This window comes from Centruroides sculpturatus, unplaced genomic scaffold, assembly GCF_000671375.1.
Source record: "Centruroides sculpturatus isolate CEXI.00-Female unplaced genomic scaffold, Cexi_2.0 scaffold1243, whole genome shotgun sequence".
NCBI classification, from domain to species: domain Eukaryota; kingdom Metazoa; phylum Arthropoda; class Arachnida; order Scorpiones; family Buthidae; genus Centruroides; species Centruroides sculpturatus.
In genome coordinates, this window is record NW_019385443.1 from 187,789 (window position 1) to 202,372 (window position 14,584).

Here is a 14,584-nt window from a genome sequence, read left to right on the forward strand (position 1 = left end):
TCATCTGAGTTCATAATTACACACAAATGAATGCAATGCCATCTGGTGAGTATCTGTAAACTTACTATGGTGTCATCAGATGATGTAGCTGTTTATAACAAATATCCAAATGGCTGTCTCAGTTGAGTGTTTCACAAAGGTTGAATTGTATGCTGTAGTGAGATTTTTGCAGATAGAAGGCTTGAAGCATATTGATATTTATCAAATGTTTTACTGGATGCACCACTTTACTCCATAAAGCAAACAAAGCTCAATGGAATAGTATCATCTGAGCTCCCCAATATCCAAGAATTTTACTCTGCAAGCAGCTTTCTAAAGGAAAGGTTTAGCTCAGTATTTTGGGACAGTAAAAGGATAATTCTTAAATAATACATGATTAAGGGTCAAACAGTAAACAACAACAAGTTCTGTGACCTTCTTCAAAATAACTAAGACCAGCTATCTGCAGGAAATGTCAAGGTAGTCTTTTCAAGGGTGTGTACTTCTTGCAAGAAAATGCTAGATCTCATGCAACAAATGATACTAGGAGGTTGCTTCAAGATGCAGAGTTTTGCATCTTGAAGCAACCTCCAAAGTTTTGTCTTCCAAATCCTCCATACTCCTGTAACTTCAATCTCTTTGAGGCATTGAAAGACACTCTGCAGGACTCCAATTTCCATGCTGACAAGGAAGTTTAGTCTGTAATGCATGAGTGCAATCATCATCCAAAACACTTTTTTGCTTAATGGCATTCATGCATTGTATCCAGAGGCATGGCTACCATAGAGCAGTTGGAGCAAACTGCTCCAGATGCACAAATCATGAGGGAGTGAAGTTAGAAAGACTAAAATAAAAACTTGTAAAAACATTTGTAAAAAATTTTTGGATTTAATAATTAATCAATTAATGATTAGATTTGAATTCATTTGACAATTATGTATACTTTTCAAGTGCTTATCACCTGCATATCTTGTCGTGTCATCTGATAAAAATATTCTGGAACAATCAGAATTGTTACAATTGGCATATCCCTTCGACATTTGCCTAGTTTTGGACTTCAACTGCTTTGGTTAAAATGTGTTTTTATAGTCAGGTAAAAGAAATTACTTCTATAAGTGAAGTTGCTGAACTACTTTTATTTCACACTGCAGCCTCAAATAGGTTCTCTGACATTATTGCAGCATGCCTCATTTTTTTAACTTTATGGGCAATGACAACAACAGCAGAACAAAGTTTTTCAAAACTAAAATTAATCAAAACTTATTTAAGAAGCAGCATGTCACAACACCATCTTATCTCTAGTAACTATATCCAGGGGCTGATTTACATAGGGACTAATAAGGCTTAAGCCTGGATCCCTAAGTGTTAAGGACCCACAAAAATTGAATTATCATAAATTTTTAATGTTTTTTCATTAACAATGAGCATTTATCATATAGTAAAAAATAGTTAATAATAATATAATATTGATAATTTATAGTATTATTTGTATTAACAAACAGTGGGCCGCATTGGACTTCAAAAGCCCTAGGCCCTGAAAAACTTAGATCTACTCCTGACTATATCAATTGAAAAAACTAGCTTGTCAACTTGATCTGAAGAAAATGATTGACTGATTTGCAAATGAAAAAGAGAGAAAACAATTTTGAAGTTTTTTTTTTTATGTATTATTAGGTATTTGTTATGAAACTAAACTTGTTTACATTTTGTCAATACAGTTTATATAATATGTAGTAAATATTATTAGATACTCCGTACTTAAAGAATTATGTTTATTCCAGCAGATGAGTTTGGCGTTGCTCGGGCAAAAAGTAATGATAGCAAAGATTATTAGATTATAGGCGATCTTACTCGTTTTCACTGGGTGCAAGAATTAGGTCCCCCTCTCCTGAGACTAATTAGAGAACTTTTAGCTGGGTCTAAAAATATGCTTGATTTCTCACAAAAACACAAAATACTGCATTGAAAATAGTAAATAGAAGCTAAGTTTTTCAGGGTAATCCGTAATCCTTAATCATCTCTCTCTCTCCCCTGTGGGGAAGTTTTGAAAAATCCCTTCTTAGTCTACATTCTCATGATGTATTCTGTGTACCAAATTTCAACTTTCAACTTCTAACTGTTTGGGCTCTGTGCTTATTATTATTATTATTAACCCATCTCAATTATATTATAAGATTTATTAAATTGAATATCTTATTTGAGATTCAAGGCATTTCAACAATAAATTAAAATCTTACTTAATAACAAATCGAAATAATTAGATATGTTTTTAAATTAAATGTTCAAATAAATTTCGCGAGACCTCTTTCAAGGAACAAAGGGGTGCACCGATTCGACTCGCTCCAGGGTGTTGAATATATAGCTACACCACTGATTGTATCCCATTGGCACCTGGCATAAGTGTACTGTCATCAAAGTGGATTACTATGAGACTTAGACAAATATGCTACACTTTACTTTGTTATAAGTATTCCAGAGCACTTTTGTCATTACTTAATGATAGACACTTGTAGATGATTTTAATTGCGGTTTGCATCATATATTACACTACAAAATAACTATGAATGATTTAACTAATTTTCGATATTTTTAAGCACATGTTGAATATTTCCATATTGAAAATTTAACAAACAATTTTTATATGAAGAATCAAATCTTAAAAAAATATATTTATGAATCTCAAATAACAGCAATAATAATCAAAATATATTATTTTAATAATGCTTTCATTATTTATTTATTACATAAAATAATTCAAATACTATGAAGAAGCTATGCTCAAATATAACTATCCATTAACCTAATTCTTAGATTAATGCCAAATGAATTGCCAGATTACATCAGGCTATAACAATGTTGCTATTTAATAATTAAATGTCAAGTAATTTGGCTTAGAAATAAGCATTAGGCACTATCTATTGATAAATTTAATGATTATAATTAAATTAATTATTAAATATTAAATATATATTAAATTAAAATACACTCTTTGTCCAAAAAGCTCCAGGACAAAGCTCGTAAAAAATAGAAAATTGCAATTACCAATGTAAAGTACTATATTATTTTTACACCTTTTACAACGATTAGCGACACAACTTTATGTCGGAAATAGCCGTTACCTAACAGGTACTTTACGCAGATTTGCGTTAATGTGCCAGGCTTGGACTTTAAACTTGCACTGAATTAAATAATGACAAAGTTAGTCAAAATCAAATTCAATATTTAATAATTCTAATAATGGCTATGTACAAAAATTTAGTAACAATCAACAACAAATTTATTCAAAGAAAAAAAATCAATAAGAATCAACCCGACAAAACTCAATTCAATCTATTTGCTAACTTAAATCTATTCCCCTTTGGAACTCAACAAAAAATTCAAAGACTTAACTTATGTACAACAATTCTTATGAACTAAGGTCCTAATCATCACCTCAATATACTAGAAACCTTTTTCCTCAACTCTCAAGGCTTTCTCTAATCTTCGATCCACAAATCGAATAACTTCAAAATTGCCTTGGAACCACTTTATCACTTGGACTCCTCTTGTCATTTGCTGCTACGAAGCTCACCACACTTGTTGCTAACAGAAGTTCACCTCAGTCATCTTCACTTGAGGTTCGGACTTTATACTGTGAAGTGACATCACAATTCTGAGTGAGATCACTCTCCTTATTTACATACTTATCGCTAACAGTCAACATTTCCTTTCTTCCTGGCAGCCTATTTCCCGACAATACTCACTAACCTTTTATATTATTCTTTTTTACAATTTTTCAGGATGTTTTATTCTTTAAGGTTTAGCAAGTTCCTAAGTTGCTTGTGGGATCTCCCCCCTCTTCCTCGGTGTGGACTTACTTTTTTCTGCTCGGGAGCGCAAGTGTGTGCGAGTTTTTTTTCTATGGCGCTTTTTCTCAGTGAGTTGGTTCTCTTTCTTCTATTTTTAAGTTTCTAAGGTAATTGGTGAGGAAACCTTCATCCTAACAAAACATAAGCCCCAAACAAAAATAGAATACAAAGAAAAATAAAAAATAACTAAAAATAACGCTCGGACTTGGTTTCTTACACCAAGTAATGATCCTAGCTCCTGTCAAAGTAGCCCTTCTGGAGGTCTTGGAAGCAAGCAGAGAAAGCTTCAAGTGTATTGCTTGTTAGCTCATTTGTCACAGTCTGTCAAATGTCTGCAATATCTTGACGAAACGTCCTTTTCAGTTGCAACCCTTTGTCAGAAAAGGGTGATTTTTTCTTGTTTCCACGAGTGAAAAGGCAGGCAGATGAAAGGGACATTTCATCAAGATTGATCACAGACATCCAACAGACTGTGACAAATGAGCTAACAAGCATCACACTTGAAGCTTTCTCTGCTTGCTTCCAAAACCTCCAGAAAGGTTGGTAATTATGTAAAGATAGATGAAGGCATCTTTGACAGGAGCTAGGATCATTACTTGATAATTGAAATTTTCTATTTTTTACAAGCTTCATCTTGGAATTTTTCTAACAAAGGGTGTATTATATAAAAATAACAAGCTTTTTCTATTTTACTTTTTTCTTGTTTCTAAATATCAACACTAGAATTTTACAATGACTCACATATGTTTTGTTATAATTGTTATAAAAGATAAATCACTCACTTTTATAGAAGCCATGATTTGTTTCCTTTGCTATTAAAACATTTTGGAGCACTTTTAAGTTCATTTTCCAAGTACAGTGGAACCTCGGTATACGACCTTACTCCATTCCTGGTGTTTGGACTTATACCGAATAGGACGTATATCAAACCAACCTTTTCCATAAGAAGTAATGTAAAAATGATTAATCCGTTCTCATGTAAAAAAATGGCTGGCTTTAAACAACTCGCTTTCCTCACTAGTTTCTGCTTGATTTTTCATGAGATTAGCATGTATCCTTTTAACTTTCTCGCAAATAATTTCTTCCGATACGCTGTCACTGGCACACTGTTTTTCAGTTATCCAAAGCAAAAGCAATTTCTCGACATGATCTAATGTCTTCGATCTCTGTTTAGAAATTGATTTAATCCCTTTCACAACGTTAGCAACTTTAATAATGTCTTTATTTTTCATGATTGTCGATATCGTCATTCTCGGAATACGGAATGCAACAGTTAAATCTCATTAAATCTCGAACATGCATGCTACCTTCATATTTCTCAACAATCTCTTTTTTCAGTTCCGTTGTGATTCTAGTCATTTTTTTATTTTTCTGTTGCCCTTTTGCAATTCATGATTAATAAAAATAATAAAATGTTACTTACAAATTAAAATCAGAAGAAATTTAAGAAAGTTATAAACCGTAGCACCGCGAACGTCTAGTCTAGTGTAGTACACCGATGCTGCTATTTGTTCATAGATGGCGTGTATAATTGAATTAAGTCGTATATCGAGCAAAATATTCCGAATTAGACGTATTCTAAAGCAGACGTATACGAAGGTTCCACTGTATATTTAAATTAGAATAATTAATTCCATTATTATTCTGAAGTTTAATAGATTCTTCTTCCATATTAATATTAGTTTAAAAGAGGAAAAATAAACCTCTTTTAAACTAATATTAATATGGAAAAATAACTGATAACAACAGAATGTTTCTTTCTGTTTTAATTTGTTTGAATACACAGAAAAATATAGTAATTAAAGTAACTTTTGAGTTATTTGGAGATATTTATGACAAAATAACACTATGCCAAAGTTTACTGAAAGAATACTTTTAATATTTACAATTACAAAAGATATATCTTCACTCATTAGATGAAAACAATTGATACTGTTTAACTTTTAAAGCTCTGAAAGTATCTTTTTCTATGTACAGTACCTGGAGATGAAATTTTTATTTCCCAAGCTACAAAAGGAATTTCTTTAGCAAAACTAGTCAAACAACTTTTCCTTTGGCCAATTTTGTCTTGAATGGATTAAGGCAATTTTGGCTAATTTCACATTTAAAGAGTTAAACAGTTTTTGCTTGTTATTCTAGTGTAAGTATTTGTAATGTATAATGTAAGTACTTCAGATGAATAAAAAAATATATACAGTATATATTTTTAAATTTCTGATGAATAAGTTATAAAAATTGTATAAATATTAAAAAAAAATTGGATTAAAATATATTTTTTAGTAAAAAATTTCAGCATTTTTTTTAATGACATGTGACTGCCTGTTCTGATGACATTGTTTTAGGAAATTGATATGGAAAAGATTAGCAAAGGACAAAACTAATTAATATTATCAATTTCTGAACAATAAGCTTGCAAATTAGCTTGACTTTTATATTCTGTAAATGTAGATAGTAAATTAATCTTCTGTCTTCATGATTGTCTCCTCATAATGAGAATGAAGACATTTGAAGATGGCCACAAGAGAAAGTTGGAAAGAAATGAATGCAGCATTTTTTCAGAAGCTGATTGTGATCATGCCATAACATATCAAAGCTATGATTGCAAAAGAGAACCAACACAATTTTACCCTGAAAACGTACAATCTAACTTCTCTTATCAGTTATTTTTGTTTATACAAGGTCTGTTCAAAAAGTATTGGACCTTTGGTCGGCAAAAATAAATTTATTGACTTTGAGGTACAAAACCCTAATCCCCTTCAAAGTAGTCTCCTTGGTAATGTATACACTTCTCCCAGCGTTCCTGCCATTGCTGGAAACACTGCTGGAACGCATCTTTTGGAATGGTTATCAGCCGGTCCGTCGCATTTCGCATGATGTCTTCTCTCGACTAAATTTGGGTTCCTTTTAGCGGCATTTTCAGCTTGAGAAATAGCCAAAGGTCACACGGAGCCATGTGGAGAGAGTACGGAGCGTGACGAACCACAGGAGTATTGTGTTTGGCGACGAAAGCCCGAATCAGATGCGCAGAATGGGCGGATGCGTTATCACGATGGAGCTGCCAAGTTTTGATCGACCACAGATCCGGTCGTTTGCGTCGCACTGTATCGGAAAGACGACGAAGGACCTCCTGGTAGTACTCCTTTGCGATGGTTTGGCCTTGTGGTGCGTACTCACGACACACCACCCCACGAGAGTCGAAAAAACTGTCAACATGACCTTTGATATTGCTGCGGACCTGCCGCGCTTTTTTTGGCCTCGAGGATCGTCCCCGAAAGCCTGCTGAATCTTGCGAATGGTTTACACTCGGGTATCGCCAAGGTTTTTGGCAAAATTTGATGTAATATCGCTGCTCACGTTGTTCAGTCATTTTCCAGCTTAGTGGAATCCGACGAGAGCGCGCTACATGACCTCACTCATAGGCCGATTGCCAACGACTGACTGGCAATTCAAGGCTGTGCATGACTGTCTCCTCCACAACTCCACCGAAGGAGGCCTCTCGCGCATCATTGGTTTACGCGTTAAAAAAAAGGTCCGATACTTTTTGAACAGACCTTGTAGGTTGTAGTTAAAACAGTGTTCCTTTAATTTTTCAATATATTTTATATATGTTTTGTTTTGTCATTTATTTATATTATCTAATATTTTTTGTTTATAACTTAAATATCATTTCTTTCATTATTTATACATACAACTTCACTTTCAGTAAGTTTTTACTTGAATATATGCATTTCATATGCATATTAAAAGAAATATTCTGAAATTATACAAATTGTTAGAATTGGTTTAACTGAAGATAGAATAAGGAATTTGAAAATGTTTTTTGACTTAATACAATAAAAAATTTAATATAAACTACTGTTTTACCAATATTATTAATATATGATGTTGGTCATATTGTATTCTATAATTTTTGTTTATTCATTTAAATTATTTTTTAATTATTTACCTTATGCTAGATAAAGCAAAGAGTGAGATCAAGAAGTGTTTCATCTCCACAAGCTGGTACTCTAAGTACAAATTCCTTACAACCCTCCTCATCAGTTTCTCTGAATAATGTTAGCACAAGTCCACCTCCAATATCACAACAGACTCAAACTGGAGAAAGTCTTTCTTTTGCCTCTAAGAATTCTTTTGTGTCAAATACAATATCAAACAGAAATATCTCAGGAATTCTTCCACAAAATGCTGTTTTAGCTCAGTTGCTAATGTCAGGTATGTTAATTTCTCATTGTTATTTATTTATTATTTTTATATTTGTAAATGTTTTAATTAGAAAATTATTTTATAGGTACAACAATAGCTCCTCGTTTGGATAGACCATTATCATTCACCAATGTGACTACCACAACAACAACCACCACTACACTTTCTTCTACAGTTACTATTATAAACAGTATTCCACCATTAGCTGCAACTACACCCACATTTGTGCTGTCACCTGTTGCTATTGCTACAGTAAGAAACTAATTTTACTTATTTTTTAAGAAAAAATTGATTATAATTAAAATTAGTGTAATATTTCATATGTAACATCTTAAAAAACAAGAAATTTAGTTTATAAAGAGTTAATAATATATTTTAATATAGTAACTTCTTGATTTATGAATGAGATAAATCAAGAAGTTTATCATTGCAAATTAAGATCTCAAAGTTTATCATGTATTAAACACTTTTAATTGTTTAAGAAATAGAAACAATTAGCAAAATGTAAAGAATAGCATATAATAGAATACTTATTTATTGTTGATATTTTACTCATCAGTAGTTTTATTATCTTCACATTTTCCTCATAAATGGTTCTATGTGCAGATGAAGTAGATAGAAGAGGATTTGATAGTGAAACAGATTTATTCACATTTTTAAAATATGAGAAGATTGCAAAGTTAGCTTTTTTTTCATTAAAAATCTCACTGTAACATGCTAGACAGTTTCCAGATACAATCAAAGTATTTATCAGGTACTGTACATTTGGTATTCATTATAGCATAAATCAAGAAGTGCCTACATAATGAACATAAATAATAATTGGATTATAATTTTTTATTTGTATTTGTTGTGAGATGGCATCTTTTAACATCAGGAGCCTGACACTAGTTAGAATAAATATTTTAGACCATGTTCTAACTCATGATGGGAAGAATGTTTTAATTTAATTTTTGTCCAAACTTAAAGGATTAAATATATTTATTTATACAAAGAAAAAATAATGATAAGGATTACAAAATAAACATACTTGATTAAGTAATATTAAAATAACACTATATAACTTTCAAATTTTGATACAATGTTTGTAAGACAGCTTAAACTATCCTATCTTAAAGCCTACACTTATTTGCATCGAGAGAGTTTACAGTTATTCCATTTGTTACCTTGGGATGTACTGCGAGAACGTTTTCTTTTGATTGAGAAGACTCCTTGTCTCATTTTTCCTTTATGGGATCGATGTATCAAATGTAAGGCAGGAACAAGGAACTTATTTACATGGTTAAACAGTGTATGGCTAAAAACATGAGATTCATGATAGAAAAACTTGGATAAAAGGTGACCTCCATCTTTTATACCAAATTAGTGGACCAATGGGGGTTGTCCACAATTTGTTTCTGTCGCTTCTAACACTTTCATTCTAGAAGGAACTCTAACTTCCTCTGATTAACAGGAAAAGAGGAAAAATGATGTACATTGATAAATTTCTCTGTTTTTCAAGTGAAATAAAATAATATTTTAAACTAAATTTTTTAAACATTTTAAATATCAAAATATTCCCTAATATAATCCTGGTTCTCACATTGTCATTATCTTTGTCTTGTGTGATAATTTTTATGTAATATTGTTATATTTATATGTACCAGTACAAATTTTTAAAGCTATTTAAACATTTATGGATCTATAAATTAATTTTAAGTTAGAAATCAGTTTTTTTTATACAGTAATACCTCGACTTATGCTACCCCAACTTACGCGAACCTGGAGTTACGCGATTTTCAAATCTTGTTGATTCGTCTTTTGTTTGAGTGCTACGCAACTCTCGATTACTCACTCTCCCCTACACTATTGTTCAGCTTACATGTTCAGACGTGTCGTGCGGAATCGACACATAGCTACAATTTATTTTGTGTTATTTATTTCTGTGTTTATTATATCTACGGAGACTTGAGAAACTCTATGTAGTGATTTCTGGTAATTGTGAATGAATCAAAAGACGAGATAAGATTAACAAGAACATTTATTAGCTTACATATATCCGACTTGGAGTTTACACAAATTGCGAAATTATACCCCGATTTATGCGAATTCGACTTACGTGGTTATCGCTCGGTCCTATCTATCGCGTAAGTTCAGGGTATTACTGTATTTATTTTCTAAATGCTTTCAAAATTCTTAGATTTTTTATCTTTTGAAGACTGATTAAACTATACTTTTAGTGGAATAGGCAATAATCTGAATTAGGAATAAAAGAATAATTTAAAAGTTCTCAATTTTTAACAAAAATAAGTTATTTAGTTTTTAATCTTGTATGATCTTAGAAGAAATCTGATTGTGACAAAATTTTGTAATTGTAGTTTGTTTCTTCAATTTCTGTATGACCTTGTCATTAGATGTTAAAAAGTTTTTTGTATGAAAAATGATTGTAATGTTGAAATTAGCACTTTTGGGATGTGGAGCATAAACAGTGATTAAAATTAAGGTAAAAATAGAAATTTTAACAACTAGAATAGAATGTAATGCAGTGGTGCCTCGAATAACGGACGCTGCGAACAATGGACTTTCCGTTCAGCAGTTATGTGAGGTGAACAATGGTCTTTCTGTGAACAAGTGCGAATAATGTTTCCACTCTTTTGCCATTGCCAATGACAATCTGCTATTTTTATAATATATTAGTATAATTAAAATATATTATTAGTATATCTGAAGTACAGAGCTTCCATTGGGATTCGGATTGCTCCCTTGTTTATTATGTACATCACCTCAGTGCAGGGTATTTACATTTATTCAAGTGTTGTGCAAATCATGGCTTCTAAAAAAACAGAAAGGTGATTTCAATTGAAACAAAGCAAGACATCATCAGAAGGAGTGAAAGTTGACAAAAACTTCCTTGTCAAATGGGGAGATGTTAAGGAGTTTACCAATACTCATTATCCAAACAGAGCTGAGGCCAACAGCATCAATGATCTCTACAATGACACCCTTGCCCATCATTTCCGACAGGTGTTGAAGAAGAGAGAGAAACAAACCACCTCGGACATGTTTTTCAAGAAGCAAGCTGCCAAAAAATAAAGGATGGAACAAGAGGAGATGACCCTGCAAACTCGGGTAGCATCTCCTGAATCTGACTCCGATTAAAAAACAATAAAAAGAGACCTGTTGAAATGTGTACAAAGTCTGTATCTGTATGAATGTGTAAAGAAAGTGTTCCTCCACCTCCTCCTCACAACATCTGACTACCCAGCATAATTGGTGACTGCTCCATTTTCATTTTTTTATGATACAGTATGGTTATTTTAAGCTGTGGAATGAATTATGTTTTAACATGTATTTCTATGGGAAAATGCGTTTCGTATAATGGACTTTTTACTTAACAGACGTGCACCTGGAATGGATTAATTAATTAAGTACGTTATACGAGGCACCACTGTATTTAGATTCTTTTCTAGTTCTTAAAATTTTTAAATAATTTTAATTTTAAAACTGTTTTACAGATAACAATTATGCCATCTCCTCTCATATCATAACAAAATATGGTTGACATTATATATCTGTATTCAAAAGATATTACTTATGGGAATCAACTTTCTGGGAGAAATCCCAGTTTGTTGGTTAACACATATATATCATGTGTTTCATTCACTATAAAATTCAACTCTACATATTTGTCATGTAGAGATTGAATATTTTGCAAAAATGTACATGGCATCATAAACAAATAAGATCTAAATGGAGAATAAGAAATAGAATAAATAGAGCACCTTGTAACTTCAGCAGTAAATTTAATAAATTAGAATGTTTTCGACTTAATATCATTGGCCTTCTTTAGTGAATTATACAAATTTAAATAAAAAGAACAAACGTAATCATATCTAATGCAATGGTAATAATTTAAAAATCAAAAAGCATTACTAAGAGAGCACATGCTTAGTAAATTAAAATCAATAAAATAGTTAAACAAACAAATAAACGAAATGGTATGAAAGTGCTAAAAATAGAGATTAATATAAACAAAAACAATTAAAATATAACAAGTCCCAAATTACATTTCATAAATGCACTTCCATGCCATAGGTAAGGTGTCAGCATACCTATGATTGATACAAAATAGTTTCTGGTTGGCTTTAAAATTTATAAGAGTTCTAGGAACTTAATAATACACTGCTGACCAAGTAAAATGCAACACCTGCAACATCTAGAGGCCCACATGGTGTTGCATTTTACTTGGTCAGCAGTATATTAGGGATCATAGCAGATCCAATAATCCTGGCCTCTTCCCATTTTATCCTTTTAATTTATATTAATTTTTGGAAAAAATTCAAGGAACTGAAGAAGTTTTTCGTTAATGACAGGTTCTGTTATAGACAGGTTTGACTGTAGTTTTCTAAATTTTTGAATTATTTTTCATTCTTTTTTCAGTAAGCTTTACAGACACGCATGTGTGTTATGGTGTACATGTAAAACTTCAAATGCTCACAGCTTCTGATAAGTGCATGTTTTGGAAAGAATGCTTCAGATATGTTTGTTTTTGATATATAATCATAATTAGCTATGAAAAATGGGGTTTTCATTTAAGAAAATGAAGTTGATTCTGTTTTCTCCAATTGTAGTGCCATCTATGATGAAATCAATATCACCAGCTTGAGGTCCCTTGAAGTCTAAAATTTTAGTTTTAATGAATTTTTGGTAAGATGTGTAGTTTTTTGAGTTATTCCAGTAGATTGATTAAAATGGTCCACCCTGTATTTCTTGATTCATGTATTCTTGTAGATTAGAACTATACTATATTCTATTATATCTTGTAAATCCTTTATATTTTTTGTACTTTGAAAATAAAAATTATAGAAAATGAAATTTACAGTACATACATAAAAATAATTATAGAGAGATTTATAATCTCTGCAATAGCATTTAATTAAATTATGTAATTTATTTAAAGGTAACGAAACCAGTTTATTTATAGTTGTTTTTATTTATTTCAGGTTGCAAGTGTACCAACATTACAAAGAAATTTATTTGTTGATACTGCAACTAATCAAATAGTTGGATGCCAAACCTCTACACAAGGTTTTACATATTATTTTTTATATTTAAATAAAAAAAAATATATTCAGTAAGACCCTGCATAATGCAGGGGATGCATTTTTAGACGACAAAGTGCTAAACAAAACAGTGTTAAATGAAGTCATTTTAACATAGAGTAAATAGGGATAGGTGAACACGCGACCAAAAGTAAACAAAATTTACTTTAATTTTAAGTTGTATAATTATGCAAATCAATATAAAAATATGTTAAATAACACATAAACATATGCATACAGAAATGTAAAGTTCATTTTTTGTGATGAAGGTTCTGACTTTTCTGAAATTCTTTGTTTTTTTTGCAATAAAGTCGTGAAGTTTCATTTGTCATTTTTTTTTTAAGCAAATGTCGGTAGCAGAAAATCGCATCCAAGACACCTCGTTTTGCTTTTGCACTCCTTTCAAAATCTGGATCATTCGCTACAGTTTGATCAATGATTTCAGTTATTGTTACCAAATTTTTACTAAGGAAATCTGTAGAGAAACTTTTTGGGTTCTTTATTTTCAGAATCTCTATTTTCCAGTTCTACATGAATTCCTTGTTCTGCCAGTTCTTGAAAGTCGTCATTGGTAAGACTCTCACCAGAAACCTGTGGTAACTCATCAATATCATGCTTGTCTACATCTCTTAGTCCTGCTGTATCGATTAGGTTGACTATAGTCAACCTAACGATACAGTGATAGGCTCTTCTTGTTGAGAATTTTTGGATACCTTCAGCCATAACTTCTTCCACACTTCTTTGTGCATTTATCAGTTAATTCTTGCCAAGCAAAGCCGATATTGCCTATGGCATCCGTGATGTTATATTTTTCTCTAAAATTGCATCAAACAAACATAGATTTAAAGAAAGTACACCTTTTTGCCACTTTTTTCTGATTGGTTCATGTTCATAAATGATCGTATTATATACGAATCAATGAAATGCCATGATAATTTAAATTGGCATAAATTTTGAGCTTTTTTAAGGCTTCAAGCAGATCACATTATATTGAATCAACGTTAAACAAGGCAGCGTTAAGCAGGGTCTTACTGTATTTGTAATTAATTATTTTATTAATGTTGTTGTTATTTATTTATTGATAGAATGTTTTCATGTTTATTATTTTATGATATCAATAAAATAGTTGTTTCTTCGTGAAGAATTTGATAGACAAACTATGATTAGGAAAAATTAATACATCAGAGCAAGATTTTGTTTCTGCATTTATAAGCTGCATTAAATGCAAATTTTTTAAGTAACAAACACTAATTTTCCTATATAATGAGAAATTACCTGAATACAGTCGACCCCCCTATAACACTGTTGATTATTCCGTTTTATATGAATTCCATGTTGTACGAGTCACTTAGATTTTACAAATACATGCGCCGGGCTGTGAATGGCTCATGTATTTGTAAAATTTAAGTGACTCGTACAACACGGAATTCATATAAAATGGAATAATCAACAGTGTTATAGGGGGTTGATTGT

General features: G+C 31.4%; 1 protein-coding gene across 1 annotated transcript in view; it reads left to right on the plus strand.

The window, feature by feature from the left end:
• Positions 1–14,584, plus strand: part of LOC111639063 (carbohydrate-responsive element-binding protein-like) — a 51,748-nt gene that overhangs the window by 10,353 nt on the left and 26,811 nt on the right. The window contains exons 2-4 of the mRNA XM_023384836.1: positions 7,784–8,039; positions 8,116–8,282; positions 13,013–13,097. Of these exons, the coding sequence (XP_023240604.1) occupies positions 7,784–8,039; positions 8,116–8,282; positions 13,013–13,097 (508 nt within the window). The remainder of the gene's footprint in view (positions 1–7,783; positions 8,040–8,115; positions 8,283–13,012; positions 13,098–14,584) is intronic.